Genomic DNA, 20564 nt, shown 5'->3' with positions numbered 1-20564 from the left:
CCTAGGGAGGAAAGGATTAAATCTCCTACCTATCCTGCTTCCCTCTCTGCTCCCAGACCTGGGCTTAAGTACCTTAGGGCGACACCCTGCTTTGTCAGCCCTGGCTGAGTTCCAAGGACCCCTTGGGCTCCCCCGGTGGTCAAGGTCGTTATTACATTTAACCACTGTCTGTCCCTTCCCAATTCCACTCCGGGTTTCCTTTATTGCTTCAATTTTTCTTGTTCTAACTGAGACCTGGGCAGGGAGCCTACCTGACTGGTCACAGTACGCAGAACCACCTTGTCATGGTGAAAAACAGTGAACGGTGGATCGGCGACCAGTGCATGCATCTCACTAACCCTCCTGGCAGAGGTGATGGCAATGAGGAAAAGCACCTTCCATGTTAGAAGTTTGAGCGAAGTTGTGGCAAGAGGCTCAAAAGGGGGTTTCATGAGGGCTGATAAAACCACATTCAGGTCCCAGACGACAGGTGGAGGCTTCAGAGGTGGTTTGACATTGAAGAGGCCTCTCATGAACCGGGAAACCAGTGGATGAGCCGTGAGAGGTTTTCCGAGGATAGGCTCATGAAACGCAGTGATGGCACTGAGGTGGACTCTGATTGAGGTAGACTTGAGGCCAGCGTCGGACAGAGAGAGCAAATAATCCAGTACAGTTTCCACCGCTAATGAGGTGGGATCGTGATGATGCAGTAGACACCAAGAGGAGAACCTGGTCCACTTCTGATGGTAACATTGGAGGGTGGCCGGTTTCCTGGAGGCATGCAAAATGCGACGGACCGGCTGAGACAGATTCTCTGGAGAGGTCAGCCCGAGAGAAACCAAGCTGTCAGGTGGAGCGAAGACAGATTGGGATGCAGTAGAGACTGACGTTGCTGCGTAAGTAGAGTAGAAAATACAGGAAGAGGAATGGGCTCCCTGGAGCTGAGCTGAAGCAGGAGGGAGAACCAGTGTTGGCGAGGCCACCGAGGAGCGATGAGAATCATGGTGGCCATGTCCCTGCGGAGTTTGGATAACGTCCGCAACATCAGAGGTAGTGGAGGAAAGGCATAGAGGAACCGATCCGTCCAGTCGAGCAGGAATGCATCTGGGGTCAGACGATGAGGAGAGAAGAGTCTGGAACAGAACTGGGGCAGCTGATGGTTGTGAGGCGCTGCAAAGAGGTCCACCTGCGGAGTGCCCCAGCGAGCAAAGATGGAATGGAGTGTTAAAGGGTCCAGAGTCCACTCGTGAGGTTGAAGGATGCGGCTGAGATTGTCAGCCAGGGAGTTCTGTTCGCCCTGGATATAGACAGCCTTGAGGAAGAGATTGCGGGCCGTGGCCCAGGTCCAGATGCTGAGAGCCTCCTGACAAAGGAGGCGAGATCCGGTGCCGCCTTGCTTGTTTATGTAGTACATGGCGACTTGAATGTCTGTGCACAGGAGAAGAACCTGAGGGTGCTGGAAGGCCTTGAGAGCATAGAACATGGCTCTGAGTTCCAGGAAATTGATGTGATGTTGACGCTCCTGAGGGGTCCAGAGTCCCTGGGTGCGTAGATCTCCCAGGTGAGCTCCCCACGCATAGGGGGAGGCATCCGTGGTTAGGATCATGGAGTGAGTGGGTAGATGAAAGAGTAGACCCCTGGAAAGATTTGAGGAGTTCAACCACCATTGAAGAGATTGCTGAAGTGACGATGTCACAGAGATGGGATGAGAAAGAAGATCTGTGGTCTGTGACCATTGGTTGGCAAGAGTCCATTGAGGTGTCCTTGAGGTGGAGTCGCGCCAGAGGAAGCACATGGACCGTTGAGGCCATGTGGCCCAGGAGGACTATCATCTGTCGGGCAGGAATGGAGTGATGAAGGAGCACCTGACGACAGAGGTGGAGCAGGGTCCGTTGACGGTCGGAGGGGAGAAACGCCCTCATTAGTGTGGTGTCAAGAACTGCTCCAATGAACTGAAGTCGCTGTGTGGGAAGCAGATGCGACTTGGGGTAGTTGATCTCGAACCCCAGGAGATGGAGGAAAGAGATGGTGTGATGAGTGGCTTGTAGCACAAGTGGAGACGTAGTTGCTTTCACCAACCAATCGTCCAAGTAGGGGAACACCTGGAGGTTGTGAGACCTGAGAAAGGCCGCCACCACAATAAGGCACTTGGTGAACATCCTGGGCGATGAAGCGAGGCCAAAAGGTAGCACTTTGTACTGATAGTGACGGTGTTGTATCTGAAACCGTAGGTAGCGACGTGAAGTCGGATTGATTGGGATGTGAGTGTAGGCCTCTTTGAGGTCCAGGGAACATAGCCAGTCGTGTTGAGAGAGAAGAGGGTAAAGCGTGGCAAGGGAGAGCATTCTGAACTTCTCCTTGACCAGACACTTGTTGAGGTCCCGGAGATCGAGGATGGGACGGAGGTCTCCTGTCTTCTTGGGAACCAGGAAGTAGCGGGAGTAGAATCCCTGACCCCTTTGGTCCGGAGGCACCTCTTCGATGGCATTGAGAAGAAGGAGGGATTGGACCTCCCTCAGGAGGAGGGGGGTTTGGGAGGAGTGAGAAGCAGACTCTACGGGAGGATTGTCTGGTGGAAGAGTCTGGAAGTTGAGAGAGTAGCCGTGGCGAATGATGTTGAGGACCCATTGGTCTGATGTGATGACCTCCCAACGGCTGAGGAAGATTTGGAGGCGACCTCCGATAGGCTGAGGAAGAGGCAATGATGATGGGAGACTGGCTATGCCCTGGAGGAAAAAGTCAAAAGGGCTGAGATGGTTTTGATGGAGGGAGAGGCTTGGCAGGTTGGTGGGACTGTGAGCGAGCCTGAGATTGATGCTGTTGACGAGGTCGGCGAGGCTGTTGTTGAGGCGGGTTGAGAGGTCTGGCCGAGAACCTGCGCTGGTAGGAAGACTGCTGTCTGTAGGTGCGAGCAGGTGGAGTCTTCTTTTTAGGTTTAATCAGAGTGTCCCACCTGGTCTCATGTGCTGAGAGTTTCTGGGTTGTTGAGTCCAGGGACTCTCCGAAGAGTTCATCACCCAGACAAGGTGCGTTAGCCAGGCGGTCCTGGTGGTTAATGTCCAGGTCAGAGACTCTCAGCCATGCCAAATGTCGCATGGCCACCGCCATGGCAGATGCGCGAGAGGTCAGCTCAAATGAGTCGTAGATGGAGCGAACCATGAATTTCCTGAGTTGGAGGAGGCTGGAAATATGTTGCTGGAAAAGAGGGACCTTACGTTCAGGGAGGTATTTCTGTAAAGAGGAGAGCTGTTGCACCAGATGCTTCATGTAGAAGGAGAAGTGGAAGGTGTAGTTGTTGGCTCTATTGGCTAACATGGCATTTTGGAAAAGGCGCTTACCAAATTTATCCATGGTTTTTCCCTCTCTGCCAGGAGGGGTGGAGGCATATACACTGGAACCCTGAGATTTTTTCAAAGTAGATTCCACCAGGAGGGACTCGTGGGGCAATTGAGGTTTATCAAACCCTGGGATTGGAATAACCCGGTACAAGCTATCCAATTTACAAGGGGCTCCAGGAACCGTGAGGGGAGCTTCCCAGTTTTTATAGAAAGTTTCCCGTAAGATGTCGTGGACGGGCAACTTCAGAAATTCTTTGGGAGGTTGCTCAAAGTCTAGGGCATCGAGGAAAGCCTGAGACTTTTTAGAGTCGGACTCTAAGGGAATGGAAAGAGCTGCTGACATCTCCCTAAGGAATTTGGAGAAAGAGGATTGCTCTGGTTTGGAGACGGTGTCGGTCATGGAGGGTTCTTCGTCGGTTGACGAAGCGTCCTCCTCGGTACCATGAGGGGAGTCTTCCCACAAATCTGGGTCCCTAACGTCAGGGTGCGTACGTTTGGGCATCGGTGTGGAGGGCTCGGCATGGCGGGTCTTTGAAAGAGATTTGCCTGAGCGCACCGAGGCGGTACCGGGTGAGAAAGACCGATGTCGTTCCTGGGACCAGACAGGGTCGGCAGCATCACGGGTATGTACTGTAGGTGTTTCTGCCAAGAGCACCGGCATGGAAATATTAATCGGTACCGAGGGGGTCGACACCGATGGGACAGTGTGAGGCTCAGATCGGTCCCGTACCGGAAGGTGCGGTGCCAGCAACGCCGGCAACAGTTGTTGGAGCTGTTGTTGCAGCTGCTCCTGTAACTGTGTTTGGAGTATGGCTGCGATGCGGTCGTCCAGGGGAGGCACCGGTACCGCTTTTTTCTTCTTCGGTACCATAGGTGCCGCTCTACGCTCTGGCGATGAGGAGGCCGATGATGAGGCACTCACCGAGATCGGAGCGGAGCGTTTGCGGGGCCGGTGCGGTGCCGGGAGGGCCGGTGTCGCAACCGTGGCAGGAGGGCGCTCAAGGGAAGTGGGAGGCTTCTTAGCCGGCTTACCTGGGCCCAACGACCCCGAGGAAGGGTCCGGTGGTGTTGATGTCATCGGCGCTGACTTTTGTGGTGCCGTCGACGTCGCAGCCGGTTCCATGGCAGATCCGGTACCAAACAAAATATTTTGCTGGATCTGCCGATTTTTCAAAGTACGCTTTTTAAGCGTAGCACAGCGGGTGCAGGTGTCAGCCCGATGCTCTGGACCCAAGCACTGGAGGCACCAATTGTGTGGGTCGGTGAGGGAGATCGGGCGTGCACACCGCTGGCACTTCTTAAAACCCGGTTGAGGGGGCATGAATGGAAACACGGCCTCCGCAAAATCGAACCCGGAGGCCTGTATGGTGGCAACAGGCCCCGCCGGGCCCGGCCTGAAAAAATAAGGAAAACTCGACGAGTTTTTTTTTTTTTTTTAAACAAAAATAAAGGGAATCCGATAGAAAAAAGGAAAAAAAAAGTGAAAAAATACGCGAGCGGGAAGGCAAAAATTAGTTTTTCAACAGCCGTTGAAAACACATGCGTCTTCTTCGCTCCGCGGAAACGAAGAAACTGGGGACCACGCTCTCCTCCGTCGGGCGGGAAGGCACTCGCGCATGCGCGGTGCGGCCAACTAGAACTTTCTAGTTAAAAAGGTCCGTACCGGGGCTCCGTCGGTGACGTCACCCATGCGTTAAGAATATGCTGCCTGCTTGTCCTGGGATAAAGTTATATACTCGTATGCACAGTCCCATATATCAGGTAAGCAATTTTATGAAAATCTATTTCTGCATGTTTAAATAACCTTATGTTTATAGCAGAGTAATCAAAATCAACAAAATAACAAACTTCCAGTGATATGGTATATACCAATATGGGGTGTCAGATTGACCATATCAAGTAAAGCACCTCAAAGGTCTGTCAATTCTTCATTCATCCCCAATATCTTTTATCATGGTGATATTTTTATGCTTTTTATGCGTTTTTCAATTCTTATATCTTCAAAATAAATTAAGTAATAAAAAGTAACTTAGCTTCTTTCAATTATAGATGTTATTTAGATCATGTTGTATTGAATATGTTTTCTCCAGCATTCAAATAAACGCTCCCCTCTGCCAACGCGTTTCGCCGATCTTTATCAAGGCTGGGGGCACTGCATAATTAAATATTCCTAGTTGTTATGTCAAGTGGCATCCAAAAGATGGCCGCGGCGTCTTTCCACTCACTGAAATAGTAGCAGGGATAGGCAACTCAAGTCCTCAAATGCAGCAAACCAGTTAGGTTTTCAAGATATTGTCACTAAGACTTTTTAACTAAAGTGTGTTAAAATTTGCACCGACAGCACATTTAATCCAAAAATTGATGTATAGAAATACCTGTACTATATAACAGTGCAGGTGATGCAGTGCAGGCCCATTAAAAAATAAATAATGCTTTGTATGTAGTTCACCAGCTCCATATCACTCCCTGTGGCCAATCTCCCCTGCACATCTTATACATGTATGTTTTATTTATTTAGTTTTCTATACTGTTTTCTCAGGAGAGCTCAGAAAGGTTTTTCATGGGTTTATTGAAGTACTCAATTTTCCCCTGTCTGTCTTATTAGCCCACAGCCCCTGACAATCAGGCATCTAGTACCCCATAACACCAACTTACCCCCTCACTGGACACACAACCTGCCTTCTTTACAAGACTCCCACCTCTTCAACCAAAAACCCTCCCCCCAAATAAACCAACCCTCCTCCAGTCTTGGATCCTTCTGGGGACTTACCCGGAGGTCAGGACTGGTGACAGTGATTTCACTCAGGTCAGCGCCTGATTCCAAAATAGCATTGCTGACCCCTAGTCATCTTGTAGTACTAACAATAGGGATCATACTTACATGTATGGAAGTGGGTTCTGGATGCCATTTTCGGAGGGTAAGTTTAGCTGCATTATCTGCATTCCCAACAACTAGTACATGGTAATGCCCCGTGTACTAGTTGTTACTGCCAGCCACTCCTCTGCTTGCCCATGCCAAGACCAGATCCCATCCGCAACTGGGTAGGTAGCTTATGTAGGGATTTTACTGTAGCAGCTGCCTCTTTTTTTTTTTTGTTAGTTCAAAATATTTTTATTGAAATAATTTTTCAGTCTTGTACAACAAAAATAAGAATAAGCAATAACGACATAATGCCTCTTTTTTATTGTATTTAGTTTTGGTTTTATGTTTGTAATGATATTTATTATGTCTGTTTTCTTGTGCTTTGCTTTGTATAAGGTGAATAATAAATAAATACAATGCAATACAACATGGATCTGCACAATTGTCTATTTTGTGGTAAACCCTGTGAGGAGCATAATTGAAAGAAACATCTAAGTCCATGGTGGGCCTAAATTGCTAGTCGCCCAAAGTCGGCAGTGTCTAAAGTCCATTCTTGAAAAATACGGCCAAAATATTTTTTTTTCGAGAGTCGTCTAACTGTACGTCCAGCTGTTTGATCACCCAGACCGCTATGTCATCTATCTTTATACCCCCATTCTCGTCCAAAAATTTGTCCAAGTCAAAAACGCGTACAAAAGGACATTTTGAGCATGAGAGGGGCCAGCAAAGTGATGGACTGGACACCCACACATGGCAACAGAGTAGTGGACCACCTTATAGGGCACTGCTGCAAACTTCACAAAAAGGGTGCCATATAAACATCTCACCACAACTCCCTTATAGGTTATGGTGAGCCCCCCCAAACACCTCCAAAACTTACTAGACCCACCTGTCTACAACCCCAATAGCAAAACACAAAAGCAAAAATTCCACAATCAAAATATCAAATATACAACAAAAGTGGAATGGAGATGAAATTAAATTTGTCAATTCAATTGCACTGATAGATCATTTATGGAAGAAGGCAAACCTCAGACCATATTGCTACATCTCATAACAGCCATTGGCCATTTAACAAATGCAATGTTATGGTTTGTATCATTGGTCCGCCTCCATCCCTTTAATATAAGTGCAATAATTCATTAAGTGCAACAATAGGTATAAAAAAAATTTTCCAATGGATTTTATGAGTTAATATGATTTGTCAAAAATTAATAATTATATAAGATCATACAAAAATTCTGTGCAAAAATAGCAACTGAGCAAAATAGCAATTTATCATAAAAAGATTTTTTGAATTCATATGGTCATTAGAACTAATTCTGTTTATAGGATTCACAAAAACTCATAAAGAAATCAATGATCTAAATAAATGGAATCAATGCTATTGCAGAATGTCATAAAGCTTATCAGAATCCATAAAAAAAAACAACCACTTATCTTAGTGGCCACAATAGCTGACTCTAAGACAGAAGCATTTTGCACAGAATTTTTGTATGATCTTATATAATTATTAATTTTTGACAAACATATCAACTCATAAAATCCCCCCCTTTTAGACACACAAAAATTGCAATCAACAATAAAGGTATTTCCCCACCCTGGACGTGTATAATCAAAGGGCAAAATCAATAATCACTCCTTACAGAATTTTGTCAATGGCTCCCAAACATCCTTAAATTTCTTATAATGTCCCAGTTGTATGGCAATCATACGTTCCAGTTTAAAATTGTGGCATAAAGATTCCCACCAGAAATTATAATTTAAGTGGTCCTAGTTTTTCCAGTTCTTCAAAATAAGTTCTATGGCAACTCTTGTCATGATAAAGAGAAGTGTGTTGTTATGGGAAGTTATTGGGCTTTTAGCCATCAATACCATGCCAAATAGCACCGCATCATATGTCAATTTCAATGGGACGTCTAGTATTCTATTAATTGGACCCCAAATTTATTCTTCAGATTTTATATTTGAGTTACACATCCAGGGTGGGTGGGTGAATGGGTGGAGGGGTATTATATTTTGATGCCATCATTGATCAATAAGTTCAATATGAATTTTACTGAAAACTGAAAACCCTAAATGAGGGTGGAGTACAAATAAAATAAACTAAGCTCATCTGGTGGTTTCTAAAACAGCAGGAAGAAATGAACTACATTGTGGTTTTTGTTCTTATATTGGGGAGGGGGAATGTTTTTGAAGTATTTTTATGATTTCTGAAAATGCAATTTTGAAGTTAATTATATGTAGTTGTATATTTTAATACATTGCTTTTGAATGAAAAATCAATAAAGAATTATTAAAAAAAAAAATTATAGATCAAAAGCATATTTAAATTAAAAAAAACATTTTAAATTGATCTTACACTGGTCGAGAGAATGTTCAGCCCATAGAAGAAGTGGCAATGAGTTCCATATTTGGGATGCCGTAATGGGAAAAAAAATGTTTTCCCTTTTAGAGAGGGAATAGATAATAAGTGTTGATCATTAGACCTCAATAGTCTAGTGGGGGTGTAAGGTGTTAGTAGTCAATCTATGAAGTAGGGAGCCTTGGAAGTAAGTGTTTTAAATGTCAGTAAACATAATTTATAAGTAATTCTATAGGAGACCAGAAGCCAATGGGCTTTTTCGAGAAGAGGTGATACATGTGTACCCCACCCCAGGACAGTTTTTAGTGGCCACAAGGCAATTACAAGATTGGAGAGTTGCCCAGTAAAACCCTAAATGAGGGTGGAGTACAAATAAAATAAACTAAGCTCATCTGGTGGTTTCTAAAACAGCAGGAAGAAATGAACTAAGGGCTCCTTTTACAAAGCCGCGCTAGCGGTTTTATCGCATGCACGCTATAGCACGCGCTAGCCAGAAATCTACTGCCTGCTCAAAAGGAGGCGGTAGTGGCTAGCGCATGCGGCAATTTAGCGCGCGCTAATCCGCGCGTTAAGGCCCTAGCTCGGCTTTGTAAAAGGAGCCATAAGATTCAAGGAAAACAGCTAAATATAATATTTTATTTTCATATGTAAAATTAAAATTTAGTGAAATTCAAGAGATTCAAACAATTTCGGGGAGTTACAATAACATTTTCAACTTAGATTTTATGTTTTTACAGTGAATCCTAAAAATACAAAACTGTTTTGTTCTCAGTAAAGAATAACTGAATCAGATAAGTATTTTTCTAAAGGTTTTCTATTAAAAATAGCTCTCACAACTCTGAGCCCAAAGATATTAAAAGTACCATTAAGTCTTTCTGTTGTATTTCTCTTGTAAGTTCTGTTATCTGTCTTGTGGAGGGTACCTTCTTGACTGTAGTCCTCCTCTGTTTCCTACTGACCTACCTTGAATAAATCAATAAAGCAAAACCCGTGCAGGGGAATAATAATAAAAAAAAGGTCTACCGTAAGTCCCATTTGGCCTAAGTCCCTAGATGCAGAAAGCAGTCAGCAGGGAAATGTCCATTCTCAAAAAAAATGTCCAAAATGAGGGTTTTTTAAAAGAATGGCCTATCTCTTTGTTGAGCAGTTTAATCACCCAGACCACCACTACATCTATCCTTACCACACATTTCCAACCCCAAAATTGCCCAAAACAAGACTTTTTAGGCAAAGGAGGGGCCAGTCCTTCGCCTAAAAGCAGGATTCTGTAACCGGCGTCTGTCATAAACAATACCACTTACAGAATCCTGGAACTGGCCCCTAATACCTAATCTCTCTTGCCAGACAAAGTATCCCCCCCCCAACACCCGTGCGATTACGAGCAGGAGAGATGCCCAATCTCTCCTGCCAAATCTTTCCTGCCAAAAGGACCCCCCCCCCCCATCATGGCTCATTGGCAGGAGGAAGCCCAAGACCTCCTGCCGGAAGAAAAGCATCCCCTCCCAAACAGTCACGATGACTGGCAGGAGGGAGCCAAGCCCTCCTGCCAGAAGAAAAGCCAGAAAGAAGAATACCTCCCCACGAACCCCCAGACTGCGCACCCAATCCTCTGGACCCCCCACACACCCCCAACCCACCCTTCCTCTAATCTCAAAAGATGACTGGCCAGCTGGATCCTTCCTCCGAATAGCGGGCCTGCCCCTTCCCGGTGCATTGTGGGATGTACCGTGGAGGGGCCTAGTATTAGTTTTATGTGAAGTCTGCCAAATTTACTGCTTCAATTATTTTATAAGCTGCCTATTTTTGTAAATAGAATAAATGGCCACCTAATATTCTGCTGTAGCATTGCATATAACCATGCAGAGGATCCGTGGTTCAGTTCCTAAACTTACCTGGATACTGCAAATGCAAAATTAATAGCCCCAGGAAGAAGGACAGAGGAGAACTCATGGTCAACGATGAAGGCAGCAACTAATGGCTAAATTTAGAGGTCATAATTAACGTGACCATTTATTTTTTTCATCAAAAGGGGACATCTATTAATTATCAGTCCTGCCCCAATCCCACCCTAGCCCCGCCCCCAATATATTCCATTCATTTTTCATGTACACTTAATATCTTATTAACTCATAATGGTAACCATAAAATTTTAAAAACTACAAAGCACACTATACGCAGATCAACTTTAAGAAAAATTGTCAATGGACTCCAAGTTAATTTAAATAACTTATTATTACACAAAATTTCTGAATTCATATTCTCATATTTGTAGCATAAACATAAAGAATCCCACTAAAAAGAGAAATTAAACCAATCCCAATTTTTCCAGTTTTTGGTAACCAATTGCATGGCTATCCCAGTCATAATGGCAAATCTACTTTTATATTTGTCCAAAGGAGGTTTAGGTGACAGCAATGTACCACAAATAACCACCTCATGAGATAGCGGAATTGAAGATTCCAAAATCAAGTTGATTTGCCCCCATATTGATTTCCAAAAGTTGAATATCAAGGGACAGTAGAACAACAGATGATCCAGTGTCCCTATTTCGAGATGACAATGTCAGCATCTATTAGACTTTGAACTATCTAACTTTTGCAAACAAACTGGGGTCCAAAAAACTCTATGTAACAGAAAAAAACAAGTTTGTCTCATAGATTCTGATGCTGTACATCTCATCCTCCAAGTCCAAATCCATGGCCATTGAGTAGCAGAAATCTGTTGCTTTGTCTCAATGCTCCAAATGTCCCTTAGGCTTGTTTTTGGTTTCTTATTCGAATATTCAGATATTAATTTATACCACTTGGCAGCCTGATGCCCTTGATCTGTAAATTTTTGAGAGAGGTTCCTTTGAATACTGATTAGATAGACAGGTTCTGTTAAATACTGATTAGAAATCATTTTTCTGGCTCTTGTCCTTAACCTTCTGAGACATGATCCATGAAATACTGATCAGCAATGCTTCCGTCTTTGGATTTCAAGCTTCTTCCAACTACACTCAAGTTCAAGTTTATTTAAAATTTCTTATACTGCCCAATCAAGCCTTCTAGGCGGTGTACAAAAACACCAAAATAATGTGCCAAATAAAATACAATTTAAACAAAAACAGACCAGGGACCAGGGATTTTTAAAGACATTGATGAACGGGAACAAAAGGAAAGAAGGGTTAGAACTACAATTGATAGAGATAAATAAAACAAAAATTTGTACTTCCTCCCCTCCTGCCTATTCTGTTAGTTCATTTGTTTTTTTTGGTTTGTCAATGTGATCATAATATGTTGGTATTTCCTATTTCTTTGTAACGATTTTATTCCTGTACATCGCTTAGAAAGTCTGATTGAGCGATTTTATCAAATTTTAAATAAAACTTGAAACTTTGTTTGAAAATATGGTATAAAGATAGACATCCTGGCGGTCTGGGCGACCCAATAGCCTGGACGTCCAGATAGATGATTTTCAAAAAAATAAAATAAAATAAAATTCTAGATGTATGGTGATTTGTCTTTCGAAAATGGGCATTTTCCCAGTGCCAACTTTGGGCATCTAGCACCATACATCCAAATTGGACTTAGACCATATGTTTGATTATGCCCCTCCACATCTGTATCTGCTGTCATTTTCTACGTTTATATGAATAAAAATAGTATGTGTATTAAATTTGCTAAAATTACATGCATTGTGAAAGAACATTTAAGAGGTGAAAATCCACCTGTAACCTGTGCTTATGTAATCAGTCTGAGTGTGCTCAGTTTTTACCTGTGTATCCTGTCTAGGCCTTTGAAAATTTACCTAAATATGTAGTGAGCTCTCCCCTGAGTGTTCTCTAGTGGTACGTTCTATATGTCTTCTCTTATGATAATTTAATTTGTTTTTCCCTAGATACTAGTGACTGTGCCACAGTGTTTGGAAATTCTGTTATTGTCTCCTCATCAACAGGATTGGGTAAACAGAATCAGATATGTTATATTTGATGAGGTATGTCCTTATGTTCTTTCAAACAGCTGTTTTAATTCAGTTGGGACAAAATTATTTTTTATGCTTACCAATATCTGGCATATTGGAACGAATTATATAAAAGGTGATATGAGTATATCTATTTGGGGGCAAAATTACTCTGGAAAGAAAGGATAGAAAAACTACTAAATTTATCTTACTGAAAGAAAATAGAAATATCTCAGATGGGTTCATAAACCAGAAACTTTGGGTCCATATTTTTAGAGAATGAACTCTTCCCAAAAAATCACCATAGTTTTTCTATGTAAAACAGAGATTAGAATTTTGGTGTCTACTCCATGCCAAGACCCTCACTCATTCCTCCAACTGATGACTCAGATCAAGGAAAGCAGGCAGAGATGGTGTTAAAAACTAAACAGCTAATACAGAATGGTGCACCCATCTTACAATCAACAAACCTCTTGTGACATACAGACATAGTCAATAGCGCTTTCAAATACTTACAACTCACTAAACATAAATGTGCTCATTTCATACCCCACTTTGTATTCAGGTAACCCACCTTGAACCTGTTTTGGATAAAGGGTGATAACCAGAGAAGTTTGGTTCAAAGCCCACCCCCACATTCACACATATAACAAGCAGCACCACTTTCAAAAAAATACACACACACAAGAATCAGCACCCCCAGAACTGTCCCACACATCTCTCCCCATATGCATCATATACCTTAATCATATACCTTTCCAAACATCTCCATCTCCCACATCACTATATATAATGCAATCTCACACTATCTACATAGGGCCAGACTCTATAAACAGCACCTAAGTGCACCTACATTATAGGCACCACTCAAGCAAGGTTGTCAGCCAACTGCTAGGCGTTCTTCATTGAATCATGACTAAATGAACTTAGGCGTCCTAGAGGTTTTACCTGGACCAGTTTACCAGTGCCTAACTCAGATACCTAACGACACCTAAGTCAACCACACCTAGTCACTGCCCCTAACCACGCCTACTTTTCAGGTAGGTGTCGTTAGGCATCAGAGGGCACCTGAACTTAGGTATTACTAGGCACCACTCTGAGTCCTGTGTGGAACTCTTAGTTGGCTAATTTTTTAAAAAAAATTTCTCAATTACTTCAATGCTGTGGTTAATTATCATGCCATTTAAGCTAATTAACACAATTTGGGTTGCGCGTAGATTTTGGGCATTACTAGGCATCCTAAACCAAATAGCTATATATGGGACACAGATTGTGCAAGTCTGCCCAGTACTGGCCTTAGTTCTTCAATTTATATTCTTCATTTTCTGTTTAAAGATTTTCTGTGTTCATCCAACACTTTTTTAAATTTCATCACCATTTTCCTCTCCACCACCAACCTTAGGAGGGCATTCCAGGCATCAACCACCCTCTCCATGAAAAAGAATTTCATAGCTTCTATTCTTTTTTTTATTTTATTTTTGTAACATCTTTTGGAGAAGAGGAGAAGGTAAAGGATATTCTGTGTGTTTACATAGATTGGAATTGTTATGAAAGCTGTTTCTTTTACCAACTGAGAGAAAGGAAAGTTCTTGTTTAGAGTTTACAAATCTGGTGGTGAGTGAGTGGACAGTCTGATGCTAACTTGTGCCGCCACCCAGCTCTAGAGTTGGTCCCAGCCCTGATCCTGACAACATTCGTTGTGTGCCCCACTCTCCAGCTTCTGGATAGGGTCTAGGCAACTGCCTAGCACCCAGGGGCTTACATACTATTTTAGAATAAAAATTTTAAAATAAAAATATGGATCAATGAGCAATTGTGGTGAAAAAAACCCCAAACATTTATGTCTTTTAAAGTCCACCTTTTGAGTATCCACACAAAACAATTTGATAAAATTGTGAGATTTGGAATTTATTTGTTTTAGAGAGATTTATAAAATGCTAGCATAAACAGCAGCCAATCATGCCTACCTTGTAAGTGCAACTCTTATACCTGTTCTTGAGCAGATGTAAATGGCCATGGTTGGATAGTGCAAGTGCACAAGTGGATTAGTGTTGTTTGATAATCTGTGCACATACATGTGAGGTTTGCTCACATCCCACCCAAACTGCACTCCTATACATCCCTACTTGGCAAAATATGTACCATGTATCACTTTGAAGTTAGGACCCAAAATGGTGAACTGGATTAGAAACTGGTTGACTGACAGATGCCAGAGGGTGTAGTTAATGGAATTCGCTCAGAGGAAGGAAAGGTGAGTAATGGAGTCCCTAAGGATTGGTGCTGGGGCCAATCCTCTTCAATATGTTTGTGAGCGACATTGCCGAAGGGTTAGAAAGAAAGGTTTGCCTTTTTGCAGATGATACCAAGATTTGTAACAGAGTAGACACCAAGAAGGGAGTGGAAAACATGAAAAAGGATCTGCAAAAGTTAGAGGAATGGTCTAATATCTGGCAACTAAAATTCAATACAAAGAAGTGCAAAGTATTGCATTTGGGGATTAGAAATCGGAAGGAGCCATATGTGCTGGGAGGTGAGAGGCTGATATGCACAGCTAGGGAGAGGGGCCTTGGGGTGATAGTGTCCTAAGATCTAAAGGCAAAGAAACAGTGTGACAAGGTGGTGGCTATTGCCAGAAGGATGCTAGGCTGTTTAGAGAGAGGCGTAACCAGTAGAATAAAAAAGTGTTGATGCCCTTGTACAGGTCATTGGTGAGGCCCCACTTGGAGTATTGTATTCAGTTTTAGAGACCATATCTGGCAAAGAACATAAGAAGATTTGAAGTGGTTCAGAGAAAGGTGACGAAAATGATAGGAGGTTTGCACCAAAAGATATATGAGGAGAGACTGGAAGCCCTGAATAGTATGTATACCCTAGAGCAGTGTTCTTCAACCTTTTGACACCTATGGACCGGCGGAAATAAAATAATTATTTTGTGGACTGGCACCAGTCCACGGACCGGCAGTTGAAGAACGCTTGGCTAAGTCATGCCCATCTCCACCCAATCTCCGCCCCAGACCCCACCCCTATAATAGTACTAATTGTAAAACCATTTTTTCTATTCATTTTTCATATACAGTATTTTTTGCTCCATAAGACGCACCCTAGATTTAGAGTAGGTAAACAAACAAAAAAAAACCCATTCTAAACCAAATTGTGTACTAACATATACCAAGCTCTGCACCCAGTCCCCCTCACTCACTGCCAGGCTCTGCACCCAATCCCACACTCCTTGCAAGGCTCTGCACCCTGTTCCCCTCCCCTACTAATGCAATTTTTTCCTTTTATTATTCATATACACAAGGTACAGTAGATATAAATTCTCAAAACTGACACATTTTGATTACTAAATTGAAAATAAAATCATTTTTCCTACCTTTGTTGTCTGGTGATTTAGTTTCTGGTTGGACTTCCTTATGACTGTGCATTCAACATTTCTTTCACAATCCAGCCCCATCCCCTTTGGGTCCAGGTCTCTATCTCTTTTCCCTCTACTTACCCTCCCCAGATCCAGTGTCAGTTCTCCTTTGTACCTACCACCACCTTTGGTCCAGGCCTCTCTCTCTGTCTTTCTTCTGCTTACCAACCCCCTCCCCCATGTCCAAAATTTGTTCTCCTTTCTTCCAGATCTTTCTCTGCTTCTCTCTCTCTCTCTTTCCTTCCTCCCTGGTCCAGAATCTTTCCACCTCTTTGCAGTCTTTCTCTCTCTCTCTCTCTTCCCTCTGTACTCCCCCAAGTTCAACATCTGCCCCCTCTCTTCTGCCTCCCCTTTGTTTATGTTTTCTTCCTTTCTCTTCCTTCTAACATTTTGAGTCTTCCCCTCTCTACCCCCCTCTAGTCCAGCATCTGCCCTGCCCTGTATTCAAGTCTGTTTCCTGTCATTTTCTGTCTCTCTCTCCCCCACCCCCTCCGTGTCCAGATCCAGCATCCCGCCATGGCCCTCACAATGGATGGGACCATACCTTCCCTAACGGTACTGGGTTGAGCTGGGATGGTTGGTAGAAGCCCTCACAGTGCATGGTTGCAGTTTCTTCCCGGGTCCAAATTCATGTTCCAGAGTTGGCAGGCTCTTATCGCCTCCCCAACAGTTGCTCTTCTTGCTCGCTACCTGGGGCAGGAGATTGGGGGAGACATGGCTCTCCTTTTCTGTTGAGGGGTCATTTCGGTGCTGTAACTGCTGCTGAGCTAATTACGGCAGCCTGCAGAGTGAACCTAATAGGCTGCTGTTGGCCTCCGAAGCACATTTCATCTACCGCGGTCCCACCCTTTCTCTGACGTCAGGGGCGGGACCGTGGCAGAGGCAACATGCTTCGGAGGCCAATGGCAGCCTGCTAGGTTCACTCTGCAGGCTGCCGTAATTAGCTCAGTGGCGGTTACAGCGCCGAAGACAACCTTTCTCGCTGGGTGCAGGATGCAGCTTGGAGGTAAGGACCCCCCATGAGCCTAATTAACTTTAAAGGGGAGAATCCAGAGGACGCTGTGTGGGAACCAAGAAGACAGACGGGCGCTCACAGATCCTAGAGAGCCGTATTTGGCACAGGCCCTTAAAAAGGTACGACGGGGTGGGGATGGGGTGTTTAAAAAAAAGTATCTTCGCTGCATAAGACACACCGACATTTCCACCCACTTTTGGGCTGAAAAAAAGTGCGTCTTATGGAGCAGAATATACGGTCTACACACACACACACACACACAAAATAATTGTATTAACAGCACATAATGGTTAACCACAAAATTAAAATACACAAAGCACACTGTATGCTTTTTAACATTCATTTCTACCAGAAAACAGATAACCCCATGCAAATGCAGGACCAAAAACTAAAAGTATTAATATTTACAAACAAACCCTAAGATGTAAGATTCTGCAAGCAGTACAACCCCAGAGGAAAAGAAACAAATGCATTTCTTCCTGAACAGACAGCAGATGTAAATCAATCACTAAATAAAAGCATTCCCCCTAACGTTGTTGTCTCTCTCCCTCCATGCTGTGCCTTGCCTTCTGGCCTGCCCCCCGATGTTATCTTCGGGCCAGTCCACGGTGCGATCAATGCGGCATCTTCGGGCCGGCTCCCTGAGTGCTGCATTGCACAAAGCTGTTGCGATGTCAGAGAGAAGGCTTCCGGTTCAGGCGCAAGAAGCGCATAGTAGCCTTTACCCACGACTTTGCGCACTGCAGCATTCAGGGAGCCGGCCCTAAGATACCGCGTTGATCGCACTGTGGACCGGCGGCTGAAGAACACTGTCTTCTGCCCGATGGGCGTGCCGGCCCTGTGGACCGGCAAAAATTTTCTGCGGACTGGCACCGGTCCATGGACCAGCAGTTGAAGAACACTGCCCTAGAGGAAAGGAGAGACGGGGATATATAATTTAGACATTCAAATACATGATAGGTATTAACATAGAATAAAATCTTTTCCAGAGAAAGGAAAATGGTAAAACCAGAGGTCATAATTTGAGGTTGAGGTGTAATGTTAGGAAATTCTTCTTTATGGAGAGGGTGGTTGATGCATAGAATGTGCTCCCAAGGGAGGTGATGAAGAGGAAAATGGTGACAGAGTTCAAACAAGCGTGGGATGAACACAGAAGATCTCTAATCCGAAAATAATGGGTATATATTGAAGGAACTAAAGCCAGTACTGGGCAAATTTGCATAGTCTGAGTCCGTATATGGCCATTTGGTTGAGGATGGGTTGGGGAGGGCTTCAGTGGCTCAGATGGTTTAGATGGGCTGGAGTGGGCTTTGACAGAGACTCCAGTAGGTAGAACATAAGCTCTGGGTTTCTGGCCCAGAAATATCTAAGACAAAGGACCATTTAAATTAAATTATTAATTTATAGAGTTTGTAAGGTTGGGCAAGCTGGATGAACCATTCAGGTCCTTATCTGCCATCATTTACTATGTTACTATGTCATGGCACATACTTTTACACCAATCAGTATTTTATAAGAACCTATTTATGCATGCAAATCAGCAATTTTTGTGCAAAAAGTGTTTATCAAAATTATCCTCATATTATGCTTATTCTAGTTAATTTTCAACATGTAGTTAAAGGGCAATGCACATTTTAACTTATTTAGTGATCAGTGAAAACAAAGGAAAGAGAGGTCTCGTCGGATCTTGCTCGGCCTCTTCACTGTGTATGACTGTGCCTCACTGTGTTTAATTACAGTTGCCTTTTATTTTACTTTATCTCTGCTCTATATTCATGAAGATTTCCCTCCTTGTGACAGGTCCATTGTCTTGGAGGAGAAATTGGAGCAGAAGTGTGGGAGCACCTGCTGGTTATGATCCGATGCCCATTTTTGGCACTTTCAGCAACTATCAGTAACCCAGAGCACCTTACCGAGTAAGTGTGCTGTTTTGCATCTTGCACACAGGGGCTCCTATTTTCTCTTTCCTATAAATTTTAGGGCTCCTTTTATTAAGGTGCACTAGCGTTTATAGCGCACGCAGGATATTACTGCGCGCTAGGCAGCTAGAACTAACAGCTCAATGCTGGCATTAAGGTCTAACGTGCGTGGCAATTCAGCGCGTGCTATTCCACGCATTAATGCCCTAAGGAGTAAAAGGAACCCTTACTGTATTATAGGTGACTATAAACATAGATAACATTTTCAAGATATTCACAATGAGTATGCATGAGATAGATTGGCATGCACTTCCTCCTTGGTATGCCAATCTATCTCTAGTCATTGTGGATATCTTAAAAACCCGATGGGACTTGGGTGCTCCCTGGGTATTGAGTTGAAAAGGCCTGCATCAGAATATCAGCCTCTATGTGTTTTCATGATTTATTTTTTTTTGTTATGTAAACTGGACAGACAACAGCCTGCATATTTGAAAAATAAGTATTTTATTTTTTTCTAGGTGGCTACAGTCGGTGAAAGAATACTGGCAACATGTCGACAGTACAATAGAAAGCAGTGCTTCTGCCATGGTTACTGAACAGTGTACAAAGAAACATGAAAGAGTGAAGGGAAAGAAGAAATCTTACAAAGTTAGATTAGGTATTACCATAGAGTGTGACACACAAACTATTTAAAACCAGAAAAATCAATCAAATCAATTAAAAATATAGTTACACCGTATGCTGTAAACTGTCAGCATGTATTTATTTCAAATGTCCCACACATATTCTGATGTTTTACAGTATTATATGACAAGAGGTATAATGATCTGGAGAAGTTTTTCTGTTCAATAAAGACGGGTATGTTCAGCATTGAAAAATATCACCCTTGTGCTGCATTAACAGTAAATCATGTGAGTAGCAGAGAATAAACCAGACCAATGTGATTATATTTGTGCCATAAAGCTTGTAAAACCCAAGACAGCATCATGTTTTTCTTAATTTAGATTAAGAAGTATGGCATTCCTTCCGACCTTGCCTTTTCTCCGCAAGAAAGTCTTCAGTTATATGACACTATGGTGAAAAGCTGGCCAGATTGTCCCACATTAAAAGTGAGTACATAATATAAATTCTTTAGCTGTGCATCAGTAAATATGTCTGACAGCCATATTTTCCTTGTGTGAGCAACAGGATGGTAGTTTTGTATGTGGACTGTGGTCCACTAGAAATAATTCTGATACTAATCTAATCTAATGCTTAGTTTTGTATACCGAGACCTCAATCCAAGAATGCTCAACTCGGTTTACAGTAGTTAGATAAGGTAATGAAAATATAAAACAGTAATTAAATTAAGCACATAATAACATAGCAGAAGTGGGAGAGGAATTAATTACCAAAGTGTTTAGTGAACAGGGTGGTTTTCAGAGACTTGCAAAAAGATGAGAGAACTAAAACTTCGCAAAAAAAGTGAAAGATCATTCCAAAGTTGGGTGAACTTGAAGGACAGAGATTGACCAAAAGCTTTGGTTCTTTTGGTACCTTTACTAGATGGACAAGATAACTTAAATTGTTGATCGCCCCTTGCAAAAGAGAATATATAAAGATACTATCCGAATGGATATTTTACACCTACTTTTTGTGTAGTTACTTCTCAATGGAACATGACACACATAGGAGACTTTTTTGCTAAAGTGTGGTAGATTTTGCAGTAAATTAACACGGCGTAGCATT

The 20564-nt window shown here is 43.1% G+C and overlaps 1 protein-coding gene across 1 annotated transcript in view; it reads left to right on the top strand.

Annotated features, from left to right (window-relative positions):
* LOC117366815 (probable ATP-dependent RNA helicase DDX60) overlaps positions 1–20564 on the top strand; it is a 288878-nt gene that overhangs the window by 149214 nt on the left and 119100 nt on the right. The window contains exons 20-24 of the mRNA XM_033958734.1: positions 12425–12520; positions 18718–18833; positions 19355–19494; positions 19638–19747; positions 19841–19945. Coding sequence (XP_033814625.1) covers positions 12425–12520; positions 18718–18833; positions 19355–19494; positions 19638–19747; positions 19841–19945 — 567 coding nt within the window. The remainder of the gene's footprint in view (positions 1–12424; positions 12521–18717; positions 18834–19354; positions 19495–19637; positions 19748–19840; positions 19946–20564) is intronic.

The sequence above is a fragment of the Geotrypetes seraphini genome, chromosome 1 (assembly GCF_902459505.1).
Source record: "Geotrypetes seraphini chromosome 1, aGeoSer1.1, whole genome shotgun sequence".
Classification (NCBI taxonomy): Eukaryota; Metazoa; Chordata; class Amphibia; order Gymnophiona; family Dermophiidae; genus Geotrypetes; species Geotrypetes seraphini.
This window is presented reverse-complemented; position numbering and strand designations above follow the sequence as displayed.